Consider the following 16,790-nt stretch of genomic DNA (forward strand, 5'->3'; position numbering starts at 1 on the left):
CAATGTATGATGCTCCTATATTCTGTTTATGAATGTATATGCAAACAATATGTGAGTGGGTGGATGATTAAACAAACATACACACAATACCTACACGTGCTGTACTGTTTGTAAATCATGACATTTCTACTCTTCCATTTGTACAATTAGTCTCCCCACATACCTCATTATGTTTTAATTTTTTCAACCTCAACAAAGAGCACTTGCACCACACTACCCGACATACCTTGCCTTCCTTCCTCTGAAATGGTCAGACCCTTGGTGCTCCTCCAGCCCAGTGTTCAGCAACATTTAATTTACAGTGAAGGGCTAAGACTTCAGATGAGCTTCAAGGAAAATTAGCCTGTCATTACAGGCTTGGAGAAATAAAAGATCGCCCAAATGCCAGATCTGACCTGACCTTTAAAGTACTGCTCCAATAATATTTTTCAATAACTATGCTTCCTAGTCTTTCCTTTGCTGGACAAGAGATATGAATCAATTACTGCAGCAAGTCAGTTATGAGCTGGCCACAGCTTTCTTTTCAAACTCTACTGAGAAAAAGCAATTGACATCCAACATCCAACATAAAAGTATTGTTCCTCATAAAGCTTCCACTTATTTGCACTGTTTTAGCAAAACAAGGAAGGACAAAAGTTGTTGTATACACCAAAATTGTTGTTGTATCCAAAAGTTGTTGTATCCGCCTGTTAAAAAATGAACAAGCAGATTCTAGGACAGAAGAATTTTATTTTTCATGTTTGCACAGTTGAGGTTTTTTTTCCACTAGGAATGAAGAAATGCAGCTACAAATATAATGTGAGAATTTCTAATCTCACTTTGCATATAAAAATATCATCAGGTTTTGAAAAATCTCAGCATAAACTGTAAATACCTGAATGAATTCCAGGGTTTAAATACCAACGTGTAGCTCTATGACAATCATATATTAGAAACTATTGGCTAAAGCACAAGAAAAAAAAGATTTATCAGGAGAAATACAGACTGAAAACACATCTCAACAAGTGACTTAACAAGGAGCTCTTTTGCCATTTCTTTCCAAGTGGGCTTGAAAGTGAGCTACAGCTACTCAAATCTGTACCCCCAGCTGGGATGCTGATTCCCCTTAGAAGAGCATGCAGGAATGGATATTCCCACTCAAAGCCCTGTGGTTGCTTCTTATGAGTCACTCTACTGTTTCTATTACAGGAGAGAACATAATATATATACATTCCATCACTTGTATGCAGTTCAGTCAATGAAAACACTGTTCTAGCTGATTCTTGCTGCTTGCCTTGAGCTCAGAAATCCTGAGCCATAGGGTCTGCCTGCTGCTTGAACTAATCCCTTGTTTGTTGGCACTGGGACTCCCACTGGTAATGAAATAAAAATAGTATTCCAGGGCAGAAAGCCCAGGAACTAGCAGGACTCTTCTCAGGAGGAAGAACACAACTGCAAAATAGTATCCAGTGAATGGCATGTGTAAGTAGGTAGCCTGCTTGCTCTCACTCCAGACTGCTGATGTGGAGATGCACACTCTTCCCTCTCAGAGACAAGCTGAAAGGTGCAATGGCTGCAGTGCCCACCTGGTTCTTGTGAGTTGTGTGTGCACACTTCTGTGCTGCCACAGCATTCATGGATAGTGTGGGAAAGCAACTCCTTCATTCTTCTGCTCCTCATATTTACAGTGGAAAAATATTAACTGCTAAGAACTGATGTTGACAAATGATGAGAAATCTGCCACTGCTGTGGCCTGATACAATTTTTGATGTCATAAACTCTTATTTGATTTGCACCTGTTTCTTATACCCTCTCTACTTCTACATATTTTTAAAGAAGTCAATACAACAAGATTCCATTTTAACAGAAAGAGTTCCTTAGAAAAGTGTCTTCAATTTCCAGTGCTGATCAAAATCCTTTCCTGCAGCAGAGATGATCCTGTGCTTATATAAAGAACACCAAGGTCCTTATTGATATACTAAAGCATGTTTCACCAGTTAGTTCTAAACTGTTGCTTTTTTTTCCTGTAAGAAAATAAACTCTTGAAAATAAACTCTTCTTGAAGCTTTGTTGTCATCCCATAACAACTAAATAAAATTAATTTTAGGCAATATACATGAAAGGCAACATTAATTCAGATGCAACAAACCTGAACACTCTGTGTGAGATAGATGAAGAAAAGTAAGTGAGGTCTGCTCAGCTGAATAACATAAAAAGCAGCCTCTTCTTTCAGAACCTGTTGATTTGAATTAAACCTAAAATTGCACCTTCCTTCTCTAGGCTTTACAGAACTACCAGGTTTCTGCAGGATCATATAATCTTCAATCTATTCATTTAGATGCTGGGACATTTCCAGCAGAGCAGCAGTCTGTGAAGTGCTGACAGCAGCAGGTCTATAGCAAACTGGTTGTCTTCTCAAAGACTTCTGGAAACTTCTTCCATAAAAATTTAGTCTTTGGTACACCACTTTGAATTTGGTTTAAAAATATTACACAGATAAACATGGGTTTTTTCACATTTAATCTTGTTGTGTATACCATATGTGAAGCTTAGTTCCCTCTCATCCTCCTTCACTGCACTCGAGATGTAATCTGTACTCACACCAGCTACACAGTGATATAAAACCTTAAAGTCGTGTAAATTTACTGTAGAATTAAAGGTGTATGGAGGAGATCTGCATTGTAGCTTCTAAATCTGTGCTCTTGTTCCCCTGGTCCTCTCTGGGGCATATTAAAAAGTCATAAACCCTGAAGAAGGGACCAAATATAAGCTACAAGACTGAACCATTACAAAGAAAAAAAAATCACAAGTTTGTTAAAGTTGGCAGTTAGACAATGTTGAAGAGATCCTGTAGGAGACCCTGTTCAAAGTTCAGGATATAGGAAGATATGAAGCATCTGTTTCCAATCAGAAGTGACAGCAGGTAAAGTTAGTTGATATAATAAAGACCTGTCTGCACATTAGAGGACATCTTCTAAAGTGACAAAACTGGGTTGCAGCATTTGGTAAACAATTTTAGCAGGACCATAAAACAGTCTTAAATGAGTTGATTATTCTCATCCCTGCTTGATGCCAGGAAAAGGTTGTGAGGATTTACCAAACAATATAAGAAATTAACATCCTTCTGATAAAAACATTATGACCAGCAGGGCAGCCGGCTGTTGCAATCTCATTTTTAAATACTGAAAAAGCAGGACTATGAAAAACCTGGGCATATTTTTGGTACCTCACATTGGTGTTTGTAGTGCACACAAGGATGGGCATAGTAAGAGGTAAATTTTACAGAAATTGACAGTATGTTTTTGAATAGCCATCACCTTATCACCAGCCCCTAAAATATGCTCTCTGCATAGAATTCAGTTCAGTATTTGACCAGCCCTTACCAATGCTTTTTCAGCTCTTTCCACTCTATTCTGCAAGCACATCCTTGCAGGATGCCAGGCTGAAGCCCCAGAGCCAGGAACAGGAGCGAATGCTACACTATGCCAACTCTAGCACTCTTTTTATGGATGTTGTTTTTCAAGCAAAGCTACTGCTTTTATTCCAATACTTCTAAACAAGTGTGATTTCCCTATCTAGAGCTTTATAGTCAGCAAACGAGGTTTATGAACTATAAATTCCTACACTGAAGGTAAAAGCTTAAGAGAGTTAATCAAACGAGACAGAGGATGCTAAAACCACACTAAAGCTGGAGCAGAAGGCAGCATATGGAACATCTTGAAGGGATCCATGACAACAGTCATCACTGACATGAGTTACCTGCAGTTCCCAAATCTATTCTACCACTGGGGTTTGCAGTGACTTTATGTTCAGTAACATTCTAGCCAAGTTGCTTATAAATCCTGTCAGTCTTAGACTGAGTTTTGTTACAAACAATAAAATCTGTTTCCTGACCATCCTACCAAAGACAAGACAGACAAACAGCAGAAACAAAACAGTTCAGTTTTGTTTTACTGATATTTTACTGATAAAATTTTCAGACATTTGCTACGTCAAAGAACTGGGACAGAGGACCACATGGAAAATCAGTTTTGTACCTGTAATCCATTATTTTTTATGTTGATGGTTGTTTTATTTTTTCTGGCTTTTGTATTCAGAACAACATTCATTTATAACCAATATACTTTTCCAGTCACACATTTGCTTCTTCATAAAAAAGTCTTAGCAGAAGAGTTCAAGATGAGGAAATTCTTTTATTTTCTTTTTTTTTTTAAGTTCAGTAACCAATGATGAATCTTACAAAATCGCATTACAAGGCTGACTGCCATGGTACAGAAAACGAATTAACTTATTCTGATGAATTTGTCATGAGACAAATTACTAGGACCACTGACTCACTCTCATCTTTGCACATACATCTTTGGAGCACATGCACAGCATAACAGAAGTTACCAGCAATTTTTTTGCAACACTGGTTTTTATCTGGTTTTGTCAGTAAACCAAATACTTAATGTTCCAGCATACCTGTCATTTAGCTGGTAATACTGCTAGACCAGCATTGAAAGACATAGGAGAATAAAATCCATGTGAGCAGACACAGGTGTTCTTCTGAAAGATCACTCACTTCCTCCTGCAGCTGAGTAAATACGAATTTAGATGCACCAGATAAAGAGACTAAACACTGACTAATAAGAGAAGAGGGGTTGCTCTAATTTTAGGTAGGTTTATGCACACAGCTTTTTAATAAACATAAATATATCAGTTTGAATGTTATTTTTATCCTAATTTCCAAAGGAAATGAGACTCCTTGATTCTGTTATTAATTGGTGGTTGCCTCTCCCTGACTGTCCTCATCCTCACTTAACAACCTGGCTTACAACTTCTGAAGTTGGCTTTTAGTCTGCAGTTGACAATGGGGGAAGAAATCGCCATTACATTAAAATACTGCTATTCCCAACAAAAATAGCAGCTGGAAAGAGCAGAAAAGCTTATATTACTACTTCCACTATTGGAAATACTGCAGTACAAACTTGGCATGCACCTGTTCTGTCTGACCTCTCAGCTGCCCTGTAAGCACTCACAAAATGGCAGAATAATCAGCCCCCACATCAGGCACAATATGTGCTTTCTCCCAGCTGGTTGGGTGGAGGAGAAAGGAAAGAGCTGAAAACATGAAAAGAAGTTGAAGCTATACATGGAGAACTAGAGGAGAGGAAAGTATTTAAATGAAGGAGAAATTGAAATTAGCAGGAACAAAGCAGTGAGGGAAAAGCCTACACACACAGAGGTCACAACTGGACCTGGTGGGTTCTGATGCCCAAGCCACAGAGCGATTTCACAGCCTGGCACCAGAGGGTTCAACAGCTGATCTGCACATACTGAGTTCTGGTACTGAAGTAACAGAACAAGGTTTGCTTTCACCTGGGCTGGGAAAAAGCAACACTGATATAAATATGTTTTCTTCAGAACTGACCCAGAGAAGAAAGGGCTTGCTACTTTGCTGCAAGGGCTACATTGAAGACAACACAGCTGTGTTTATGGGTAAGTCCTTTAGGCACCTAAATCAGCATTAGATGTCACTGTACATATTTAGGTTGGCTTTAGAGACCATTATTTTACACTTTACACAACTAAAGAATTCTATCTAAATTAGAGTGCTAAGGTTAATAAGCACAGGTTAATGCTAAATATAAGCAAACACAAAGGCTTGGCAGATGGTTTACTATGTCACCCTTTTGCATCCATTCCAGGTCAGGGTACTGGAAAAAAAATGATAATATATGGTATCATCATTAAATATAATTAATATATCTACAGCATTTCCCTTCACTTTTAGATTTCAAAGCTATTATAAAGTTTCATTACTAGCAGCAGAAGTCAGAATGGAGTCATCCCTATTCTGCAGAAAATGACACAGAATTCAGCTGGGCTCTGAAGTACCAGCAAACACCTATGAAGCATGTTTTGCTCCTGAGCAGCTCACAGAGCATGTGCTGGCATTTACTTGGCAAGTTACATGACTGAGTTTACTGCATCACACCAAATGACTGTACATTAGAAAATTACAATAATGGAATAAGCTTGTAGTTATGATACTGGACTTGGAATATTTTTGTCCAGCTCTTGCCTCTGCTATAACATTAAGCAAGTAATTCAGTTTTTTTCTCTTCAATCACTTATGGAATTTTCTTTTACTGTTTTTCTGTTCATGGTCCAGTGAGTTTGTGAAACAGACTTTCTCCTTTTGTATTTCCACAATACCTAGCACAGTGCACCTTAGAATCAGGTGCAGTCTTGCATGTCTCCCTTAATGCAAACAACCATTGTTTATAGCTCATTTTGATCTATATTGTGTTTTAGGTTGGATTCGGGACATTTTGCAACCTTTTCCACATTGCAGGTCTACAGCAATGAGCTAATGTGGGAAAAACATGTCAGCAAAGCATGGAGAACAGACTTTAAAAATGCCTCCTACCTGCACAGGTGTCTCCAGGGTGTAGATGTGTTCCCCACGCACGTTGTAGAACTTGACCAGTGCGCTTTTCAGCAGGGAGCCATTGCTGAGGTCAAGCAGCTGGTTCTGCTTCTCCATGCCTGCTACTGCCAGCAGGTCTCCTTGTGTGCACCACTGCACCACCACATCTGAAACCACAAAGACGTCTGAGTAACCACTGACTAGAAACAACAGGAACAGCACTTCCAGATGCTGCAAAGTGACTTGAACAGTTAAAACACGCTCTCAGAAGTTCCTTAAGTACTTAGAAACCTATATCCTTTCTCTGAAATAGTAGAAAATATGCTACAGATGCACTCTTGAGAATGACTCTTTATTTTGTAAACTGAAAAAAAAAAGTGTAAAAAACATTATTTTCACTCTGTTGTAAGTCTGGAATGTAATCAGTTGTTCCTAAACCCCTGAAGACAAGAATTTACTAGAGATGTTGAAACTGATGTGGAAGATCCTACATACAGCTTTGGGGTAAATAAGTGGAATCAAGTTAATAGGCAGGTAAATAATCTTACTAAGAGAGTAGCAAAGAGTGTTTGTCTGGAAAGGCCTATAGTGCAAAAAAGCAGAATATCTGGCAATGTTTCATGCTCTCAGGGCTGTCAATGTAACTTTTAGCATAACTCAAACTAGAGTTACACCAGTATAGCATGAACCTAAAAGCACTTGGATTTGTCCATAAATACAGATGGCCTACATGTCATATGTTTTCTTTTGCCACCATCACACAAAGATGATGAGGGCTCTGGAGAATCTCTTACAAGGAGAGACTGAGGGAACTGGGCTTGTTTGGTCTAGAGCAGCCTGAAAGTGGACCTCATTATTATCTCAAAGGTTTGTGCAGACAGAATGGTGCCAGACTCTTTTCAGGGGTGCCCAGTGACAGGACAAGGAGCAATGGCCATAAACTAATTCACAAGAAGTTCAACCTCATGAAGAAGAACTTGTTTACACTGAGGGCAGCAGAGGAAGAAGCTGAGGAGTCTTCCTCTCTGGAGACATTCAAAACCCACCAAGACAAGACCCTGTGCAACCTGTTCTGGAGGACCCTACCTTGGCAGGGGGGTTGGCCTGGCTGATCCCTGGAGGTCCCTTCCAACCCTAATGATTCTGTGATTCTGGCTTGTAAAAATCTACTCAGCTACTTAGCAGGGCTTTGCTGGAATCACACAGGGACTGCTCAGACTCTCATATACATGGATATGAATATATATATCAGTTACTTCTCTTACAGGCACCTCATGATGAGGGACGCCCACAGCTTAATTTGGGGATGCTTATTTCAAACCCTTATATCCTCTAGTTCTTTGTCACACTTCTAGAGTAACTCTAAAAAAGCATTTTGCATTTCTGCTTGTGTTTCAAAGGCAGATTTGCATGTTCAAGGAATACCAAGCTAGTGTTTAAATCTTCTTACTGTTAAACCAGAGGTGAAAGGCAGCTATTTTGTGCTGACACAAAGTATAGGTAAAGACAAAACTTTTGTGCTCCAGGATGCTCAATCTGCCAAGAACCTTTTGAAGACACTTGTGGGCGAGAAGCTGTCTTCAAATGAAGAAGCAAGAGAGAAATGAGAGTTGGCAGGAAGGATCTCAAAATTGTTTCAAGTTGTCAACTTGTCATTTTCAGGGACTTTTATGTGCAATTTAAAATGGTTTTGTATTATTTCAACTTTCTGATATTTCTCATGGGAATTATGCTTCTGTACATATCAGAGGGAAGCCACATGTTCCTCAAGGTAATTTTTCCACAGCTAGGCATTTTTTTTCCTCTTAGTTTTCAGCCCTCTGAGTAACCCACAATGGGATTTAATTCATGTTTCTTGGACAGGAAAAAAACAGGCAGGTTAGAAGTAAACAAGGCAAGCTGATCAGCTCCACTTTTGGTAACTGGATGACTTTGGAACTACCATAATTGAAAAACTGTCTCCTTTGGATACAGGTCTTCAGGTAAAACTTTCAGCTGATCCCCATGACAAGAGGAAGATGAGTGTCCAGCAGTTTTCTCTCTCTCTCTCAAAGTCCTAGAATTAGACTGCTGCAAAGGCAGCAAAGGGGTAGATGTGGACTGCAGCATCCCTCCAGGGCAGTGCAGCTCTACTGACAGACTTGCACTGCCAAGACGATCTTCAATGACTACTGGACCTTTACACAAAATAACTGATGAACAGGTTCTCAGCACTAGCACAGAGATAAAAATCAAATGGAGGTTTCATTTAGGGTAATGGCCTACAAGTGAATCAGTGGGTCAGTCACCCCTACTTTCCAGCCTGCACAGGCATGTATATCAGCAAACCTTGAACACAGAGCATTGTAAATGTGCAACAGCTCTGCAGGCAGTGGTTGTGGCTAACTAGTACAATTAATAGATATAGCTCAGCAGTTCTGCAGGAAGCAGTGCACTGAGAATCATAGAGTTAAAAAGCACCAAAAAAATAAAGGATACATTTCAACAGTTCAGGACCTCCACTAGGACTCACAAAGCTACCAGGACTGTTCAAGCTGGATCAAAAGAACTTTTATTTGGGTAATCAAATTATCAAGTTTTTTCTCTGTCAATTTAACAGAAATATTATCAGTAAAATGACAACTCTGCAAAACTAGTAGAATATGTATATTCGCTATATATTAAAAATATATTGCTACTGCTTGAAATAATTTCATAGTTGCCTAGTTTAAAAATACAAGGAGTAGCCTACAGCAGCCAATAAAGGCAAGGATATCTGCTGCAGAGATCACAGAGCAATACTTTGAGATTTTAAACACAAACACATGAACAGGACTTGCAGTGGTTTTGCACATTCTTGCCTGTGATAAAATCCAGTAAAATTTAGAGTCACTTGAAAAAAATTATGAAGCTACAGGAAGTGTGAACATCTATGTAGAACCAGACATAAAATACTTTCCACGGTACAGTGCTTAAAACAACAGACAGCAATATCCCAATCATCTTTCTCTGTCTCACACACAGTCCCAATCCAGTAGGATGCTACATGTTTTTTTTGTACTGATGACAAAAATGTAGTCGTAGTCCAGCTTATAACTAATAAAAATATTCCTACCCTATCTAGCACATTAATATTTTGCTACAAGAGGGTAACATACTTAAGGGATCTTTTTTGCACTAGTGAAAGTCAGTGGGGAAGGAGAAACAGGACAGACATCCTCAGCAAGATAGAGCCCTGCAACTCTAAACAGAGAATAAGATGGGGTCTGTTTCTCCTACTGTTTCCAGTTGAAAGCTAGACTAGATGACGACTCAAGACTGTTCAGTACCCGGATTACTCTAATATTGTAGACATGCTGAGCAGACCCATTGGTGATTATCACAAGAGCTTTTTTAAGTTGGCCCCAGTTCTCCACATTTTTGGTATCCTTTCAGCTGATGAAGTTTTCTGGATTGTAGGGCTGTGTCACAATGCTGCATTTTGGCACTCACACATTTCTGGGGTTGGCACAGAAGGAGAAGGAATGGAACAGAAACCTCAAAGGTGATGTTTTCACTTCCCAAGACTACTGCAAATAACGGATCACCCAAAAACTGTGGGGACGGTGTTAGGGCAACTTTTCACCAAAAACATCCCACTATTTCAGAACAGCTAAGAGTTTGCTCCAACAGCCTAATTCTCTTTTCATCTAATTTAAAACTAACTCACCTGTGGAGATGAAAAAGCTTTGGTGGAACCTATATTTAAGCATGTGCCTATGTGCTGTATTGAATTAAAATGTCTCTGCAGGCAAAGTACAGTAAATTACACAGCGTGTGCTGGTAAAGTAAAGGACATTTTTAATAGGTAAGAACAGTAAAAATTTCAATGTGAATTAAAGATTTTACATGGAATACTGATTGTACAAACATTCGTGCACATCACTTAGCAAAATGTATAGTAATTAATCACTGGAATATTTTCTCTCTCAGAACAACTTGCCTCTTGACAATTAATAATTCTAGCAAGTTTTCAATAATTGTGAGAACCAAAGCAGCATTGCAATTTATACCAGGTTGCAAAAAGCATGGAAGACCTTGTGAATTAGACATGCAAAGAAAGTGTTATGTAGCAGAGATATTCACACAAAGAACCATAATTATATTAATGCATTCTGCTGGAAAACTGCAGGACAGATCAGTTACCCTACAAAACTGCCACGAAAACATGATCTCAAAAATATTGTGAAGCATTTTTTCAAATACAGAAACTCCATCAGCCAAGAACTGCTCTTCCTCCAGCAGGTGTCACTGCTGGAAACGGCAATAACAGTGCTCAGGGCTCCTGGGTTAAGGAGCCAGAGGCACAAAAATGTAATCTATGCACACATCATCAAAAATACAAGAAAAACAGGGCATAGGAGAGGGAGAAACAGCTTCTTATTCGTACCTTTCAACCCTGAGCGGATGATAGTGGGAGACAAGTCATCGTAATTGTTCATTAAACTGATGTCTCCTGACGTGAAGCTGACAGTCAGTAGTGGCTTGGTGTTCTGCACCGGGACTGGATAGGCAGCTGGTCCATCTGCAAAACAAGGCTCTGAGTGAATAAAGGTGAGCAACAAAAAATAACCAAATCCAGGCCAAGACACACTGCACTTCAGCCTATCACCATCGGGAGTTGTTCCAAGCCTCTCTACCTGCTTATTTCTGCAACATCTGTGGGCACAAGCAAAGCAGGTTTAGATAGTTAAGCTTCTCTGTTTCTGTGAAACAGAGTGCTTTTACTTTGTCAATTTTTACTGCACAATATCCACAGTGATTTATGCACATACTATTATGTTACATAGCAGTGTTTTTCAGTCTTTCTCCATTCACAATGCCTCAAAGCGACAAAGAAAACCAGTGCCTTAGAGGACTTTCTTGGAACCCCAGTTGAAAACCAGCGTGATGAACAATATAATGACATTAAAAGCAATTTGTTCTATACCCTTTTTGCTTGGGCAGGTACCAGGGACTCGTCCTGAGGTCACACAGAGACATTTCAAGAACTTCAAAGAGAACACACTGACCTTTCACAAATTACTGCATTCTAAATGTCTAGGCAGTAGCATGAAAAGACACCTGCCATTCGGCATAACAGGATCCAATGCACCCAAAAGGAGAGGTGAGCCCAAATGGAACACCTGGCTTTAAAAACCATTTCTGCAAAGTCTCTGGTCCTCTGAGCTTGTTTTTCCACAATTCACTAAAATTCCTTTGCTTAAATACTTCACAACCAATCTTGGCATCTGTAGCTTTTGGTGTTTAACTCCTGTTTACAGTTTCTGAGAGGAGATACCACTGGTCCCTGATTAAGTGCCTGTCAAGGCCCAGCCAATATCTTTCCAGTCAACAAAACTGTCAGAACCAGTTAAGAGTAGTATTGTTTCCTGAACTTGTAAAAAAGCTGAGGAGAAAGAATTTTGGAGAAAGATGTCTAGTAACTGGCACCTCCATGTGTATATAATTTAATAAGAAAATCCCAACAAACTTCTAGTCCTTCCTACACATCTGTGTGAGTCAAAGGCTTGTCACCTTTGAGAGGTTTATGCTGCATCTGCTCTAAAGAAAACACATCGTGTTTGGGTAATCATTAAAATAGGCTTGTAACGAGTCCACCCACCCCCTGACTGACTCAGAAAAAGCTAACACACACATTTGGATCATTTAAGCTCTCATCTGCAATTTCACCATCCTCCAAATGGAACCTCAGTATTTCTGAAAAACACAACAAAAACCCAGGAAAAATCCAATTTATTGATGTTGTCTGTCTTGCTTTAGGAGCTTGCTAGGTTGAAGTTAGTTTCTTTCCTTTTAAGGTAAGAAATCTTACCCAGTACCAGAAGTAAGGCATGAAAGCCAACACAAAATCCAGTTTTAAAATATTCTAACATTTTACCAGGTGATCAGATTATCTTCTTTCAATATTTGTTAAATACATAAGCTTATTATATAGACACATATACTGGAAAAGGTAGATTTTTTTGTGTGAATCCAAATTAGAGTTAAAACTGCAAAAGTCCTCAATTCAGAGGTTCAGATCCAAGATGCAAATTCAGAATTATTTTTGAATAATTGTTATGTATTTAAAATTTTCACAGTACAATCACTGAGTGTTACAGAAAGTTAATTCTTAATGTAGTTCAGGCTTTATACACTGAAACACAGGAACAGCTCACCTAGAGCTTATAAAGTGATCAATCACATCAGTGGGGAGTGTAATCATTACTTGAATGAGAAGGGTGGGACAGACTGTGCATGGACACCTAGGCCTCATAAGTCTTCACTACTGGTGATTTCCAAAGACTTTAAAACCAAAGTATTTCACCAAACGAGTTGTATTGAGACTTAAGGAGAGGGAAGGATTTATTCCTGACTCTCAAACTGGCAATGTGCTCTGAAGCATGTGAGTTAATAACTCCAGCCAACTCCAGTCAGCCTGCTTCTACCCCATGTCATTGCAGGAAATATCTTCATTTTGGAGCCCTCTGCAGTATTTATGGAACTCTTTATGTCAGGACTATGAAGGATGGGACTGTAACAATGAGCATTACAGAAATCCTACAAAACAGAGATAAAACTAAATATATAGTACTTTACACCATGTCTAGTACTGCTGTCTTTTCACATGAATCTATATAATAGTGCACTAATTTCTGTGGCTGCACTCTGTACCTCCATACACACCAACCACTGCAATACCTCATATCTGCTCATCAGTGAAACCTGACATGTCCCTGTCTACTGTTTTTCACTCAGCCTCACTGAAATCTTATCGAGCTTTGTGATGTTATCTTATTTGTGCAAACGGAGGCAGAGCAGCACAGACAAGGTATGACCTGCAGCAAGGCTGGTGGCAGAGCTGGGAACAAACCCACTCTCCCATACCAGCTCTCTGCTCCACGAGAGCTTGAAACTGTGGCCCGCCTGCTGGTTTTGTAGGGCATGAAATTGCCCTGGCATTTGGGATGTCTTCATGAGCAGGTGCAAAGCTGAAGCAGAAGGATGTGCACAGGACCTACCCTGTGGTGGGGAATAGTCGTCGGAGTCCGTGTCGCTCTCGCTGCTGTCCTCCACCAAGAAGCTGGGGTAGTTCCAGGACATGTTGAGGATGCCATCTGACTCATGAAGGAGCACGTGGGCCAGCATGCGCCCGTGGCAGTCCATGACAATCACCTGTCCATCAGCAGTGCCAAACAGTACCTGAAAATGACACAACTCTCAGTCCCACCAAATGTCAGCCATGGGGCCCTCCTTCAAATGCATCTTGTCATTAACCAGCTACCCTGGAAATAAATTGAAAGCAAAGCAGCCACGGATGTGAAAGGGTGCCAGAATAGGACCCTGCAATCAAAGATGAATGTGAAGAATGAAGTTAAAGCAGCAGAGTCTACAGGCAAGTTTGTAACGAATTTACTTGCTCAAAATCTGTGAGCAAGTAGTGTTTCATGGTGGATGCATTTCATTCACTTTAATATGAGACATTACACTTCATTTGTACTTGATTATTACCAAAATTAAAGTAAGCTGGCAGTGTTAGCGTTCAGAAACACATAATCACGAGAATGATTATATGCAGGTGCTTTTATTGAAGAGCTCTGGGTGTCAGGGGTACAAACCCAAATCTGACTCCAACATGGGTTCGGGATGAACATGTTTTTATATTCTATCGTCATATAACTTTCACGTTAATTATTAAACTTATATTGTTCTATTGTATACATGGATTTCATCCAAGCATGGACTCCTCGTGGTCCCCCTCAAACTTCTACCATAGTTTCTCATGATTCTTCTTACGATTAAACAATAATTATATTTAATTACTAAACAATCATCACATCTAACAATTATATCATTTATCATAACTGCATACGCAGGTGCATTTTCACATGATCTGGCAAACACAAAGCCTAACATTTTCAGAGTCTATTTTTAACATTTTTCCAGCGCCCCACTAAGTCTAGCTTCTTTCTAATTCCCCAAATTTTATGATTTTAAAACCTTTTACTATCAGCAGAAAGGCTACCACAGATTATTTAGTATTCTCGGACAATACAAAAACTCCTAAACCTGGTGGTAGAAAAGGCGTGCATTAGTCGTAATAACATGAAAAGACACAGCTGACCAAATTGAGGTCCTAGCAGAGATTTCAAATGGTTCATGAGAAATAGAAAGCTGAATAGAGAAAGACAGGTTATTCAGTTGATGGGCTAGAGAAAGTGGGAGAATGCCTTCCAAAAAAAAAGAGGCAAAAGCAGTATGATCAGGCAGCTGGAAGTAGATTAACATAGGCCAAGGGGAAGGCAATGAGGCAACATGCTGCACATCCAGGAAGAGATGAGAAGATGAGAAGAGCTTCCACCCACCATTTCAAACACAAAATGGATAATCCAAGTTTTTTCTTGCCCTTAAACAACTCCATAGCCAATCACAGACTGAAGTCAGACTGACTGGAACCAGCAATTTCTTTTTTAATAAATTCTTCTTGAGGATTTAAGAAAGTTAAGATACTGAATATTTGATGAATTTTAAGAGAAAAATCAGGAAATAAGGACTAATAAATCCTAAAGCAATAAATGGATTAGCCAAGGCTGTTGCTGCCATCACATAATTCTGTATGAGGAAAATACACTTTACAGCAAGTTTAAAAGCCATCAACTTGAAAACCAGCCAGCATTAAAAATGAAGCTAAAAGGAAGGTCAAATCTTACACTTGCTCTTCAGTCGACCACCTATTTCCAGTAAATTTAAGGTTCTAACAATTAAATGCCCAGGTCAGAAATTCACCTAGCCTTGGATCTTACCTTTAAGAGTGGTCAAGTGTTTGGAGAAGAGTAAAAGAACAGGATGCACTGAGCAAGCATCTCCCCCACACACTCCTGTAGCTTTCCACAAAAAACCCACAATCCCTCTGTGATAATTGATAATTTCATTTGGCAATCTTTAGCTCTTTACACTGAAAGAAACATGAATAATTGTTCCCTACTTACATTCTTAACATTGGTCACAATTTTACAGACCTCTATTATGTAATTCCCTGGTCATCTCTTTCCCAAACTGAAGAATCACAGCCCACTTCAGATCTCCATGTACACTTCTTGTTCAAAGCCTGCAATCACCCTTGGTGACCTCTGCTGTCAGAGGCCTTCTTTTCTATCTTCCTACTGAGAGGCTGTGTCAGACTTGCAGCAGGCAATGTGTGTATTGTATCACACTTATTCAACAGTAGTCCCCTAGGAAGCAATTGTCATTATTGCACTTTTGAAAGTTTCAGAAAGGAAGTGTGGTTTCCTAAGCCTTAGTAAAAAACCCCAAAAAACAAAACAAAACAACCAAAAAAACCCAACCAACCAACCAAAACCAAAAAACCCAAACAACCAAAACCCAAAACAAAAAGAAAAATACTAGAGTTCTTTTTATGATCAAAATAATGAAGGTTGTAAACTAGAATGAGAATTTAACAGAATTGCCATAAAGTCATTAAAATCTTAAGAAAAACAATGGAATTGTTTCCCATTATCAAAAATATTGAAAAAATCAGTATCTGGCTGCCTTAACTGTAATAATTACATGTTACAAATATTTTGTGTTAAATAGTTGCTGGGTTAAAACAGCAACTGAAGTTTGCTACAAGCCTCAGAATACTATTCTTAGGTGTAAAAGCAAGAATTCAACCTTTGTTCATCTCACACTATCTTCCCTTGTGACCCTTTATTCTATTCTTCTTTCACTTGTATCATCACATCTCCTTTCACACTGTTCACCATTTCCACTGTTTTCACATGCATGATCAGTGCACAGCCACGGTCACTATTAATTTTCAAAACACAGCCACTCTCTGATCTCAACAAAACAAACTTTAACAAAGGCAAAATCCTATCACTTGTCACTGCTAGCTTCTCACACCTCTCTCAGTCTACTAGGGATTAGTTTCTAACTGGTCTACAAGAAGTTCTAGAACTGCAAATACCCAGACAGGGGAGCTGAGCCTCTGTTGTTTCTGAAAATAGCAGTACAAGAGTCTGCCTCCTAAAACCCTGCAGAAACATTTTATAATTGGGTAGGAACAAAATCTTTGGATTCATCACTCAACAGCTCAGTCTCATCTCAATCTAAAGCTAATTCTTTTGAGTAACACTGCCCCCAAATAATTTAAAATTATGAAGTCCTCAGTAATTTCCAATTCAGAACAGCTGCATGTCAGCATCTTAATTCTTGCACTGGAACTTGAGAGAGCTCTTTAGCAACCTAGAAATATCAGAGGGCACACTTCATCTCTTCAGCCAGGCTGTAGGTTTCAAGGAGCAGCTTTAAGTTTCAGGGTTATTGTAGCAATACAACCTTTAAGATGAAAGCATTTATCAGCCTGATAGTCCTGCTGGCTGAAATCCTGCTG

General features: G+C 39.2%; 1 protein-coding gene across 1 annotated transcript in view; it reads right to left on the minus strand.

The window, feature by feature from the left end:
• The window catches only part of TULP4 (TUB like protein 4), a 115,755-nt gene that overhangs the window by 18,110 nt on the left and 80,855 nt on the right, over positions 1–16,790 (minus strand). Inside the window, exons 4-6 of the mRNA XM_005420146.2 lie at positions 13,417–13,597; positions 10,803–10,937; positions 6,395–6,561 (exon numbers count right to left, since the gene is read on the minus strand). Of these exons, the coding sequence (XP_005420203.1) occupies positions 6,395–6,561; positions 10,803–10,937; positions 13,417–13,597 (483 nt within the window). The remainder of the gene's footprint in view (positions 1–6,394; positions 6,562–10,802; positions 10,938–13,416; positions 13,598–16,790) is intronic.

This window comes from Geospiza fortis, unplaced genomic scaffold (genome assembly GCF_000277835.1).
Source record: "Geospiza fortis unplaced genomic scaffold, GeoFor_1.0 scaffold162, whole genome shotgun sequence".
NCBI lineage: Eukaryota > Metazoa > Chordata > Aves > Passeriformes > Thraupidae > Geospiza > Geospiza fortis.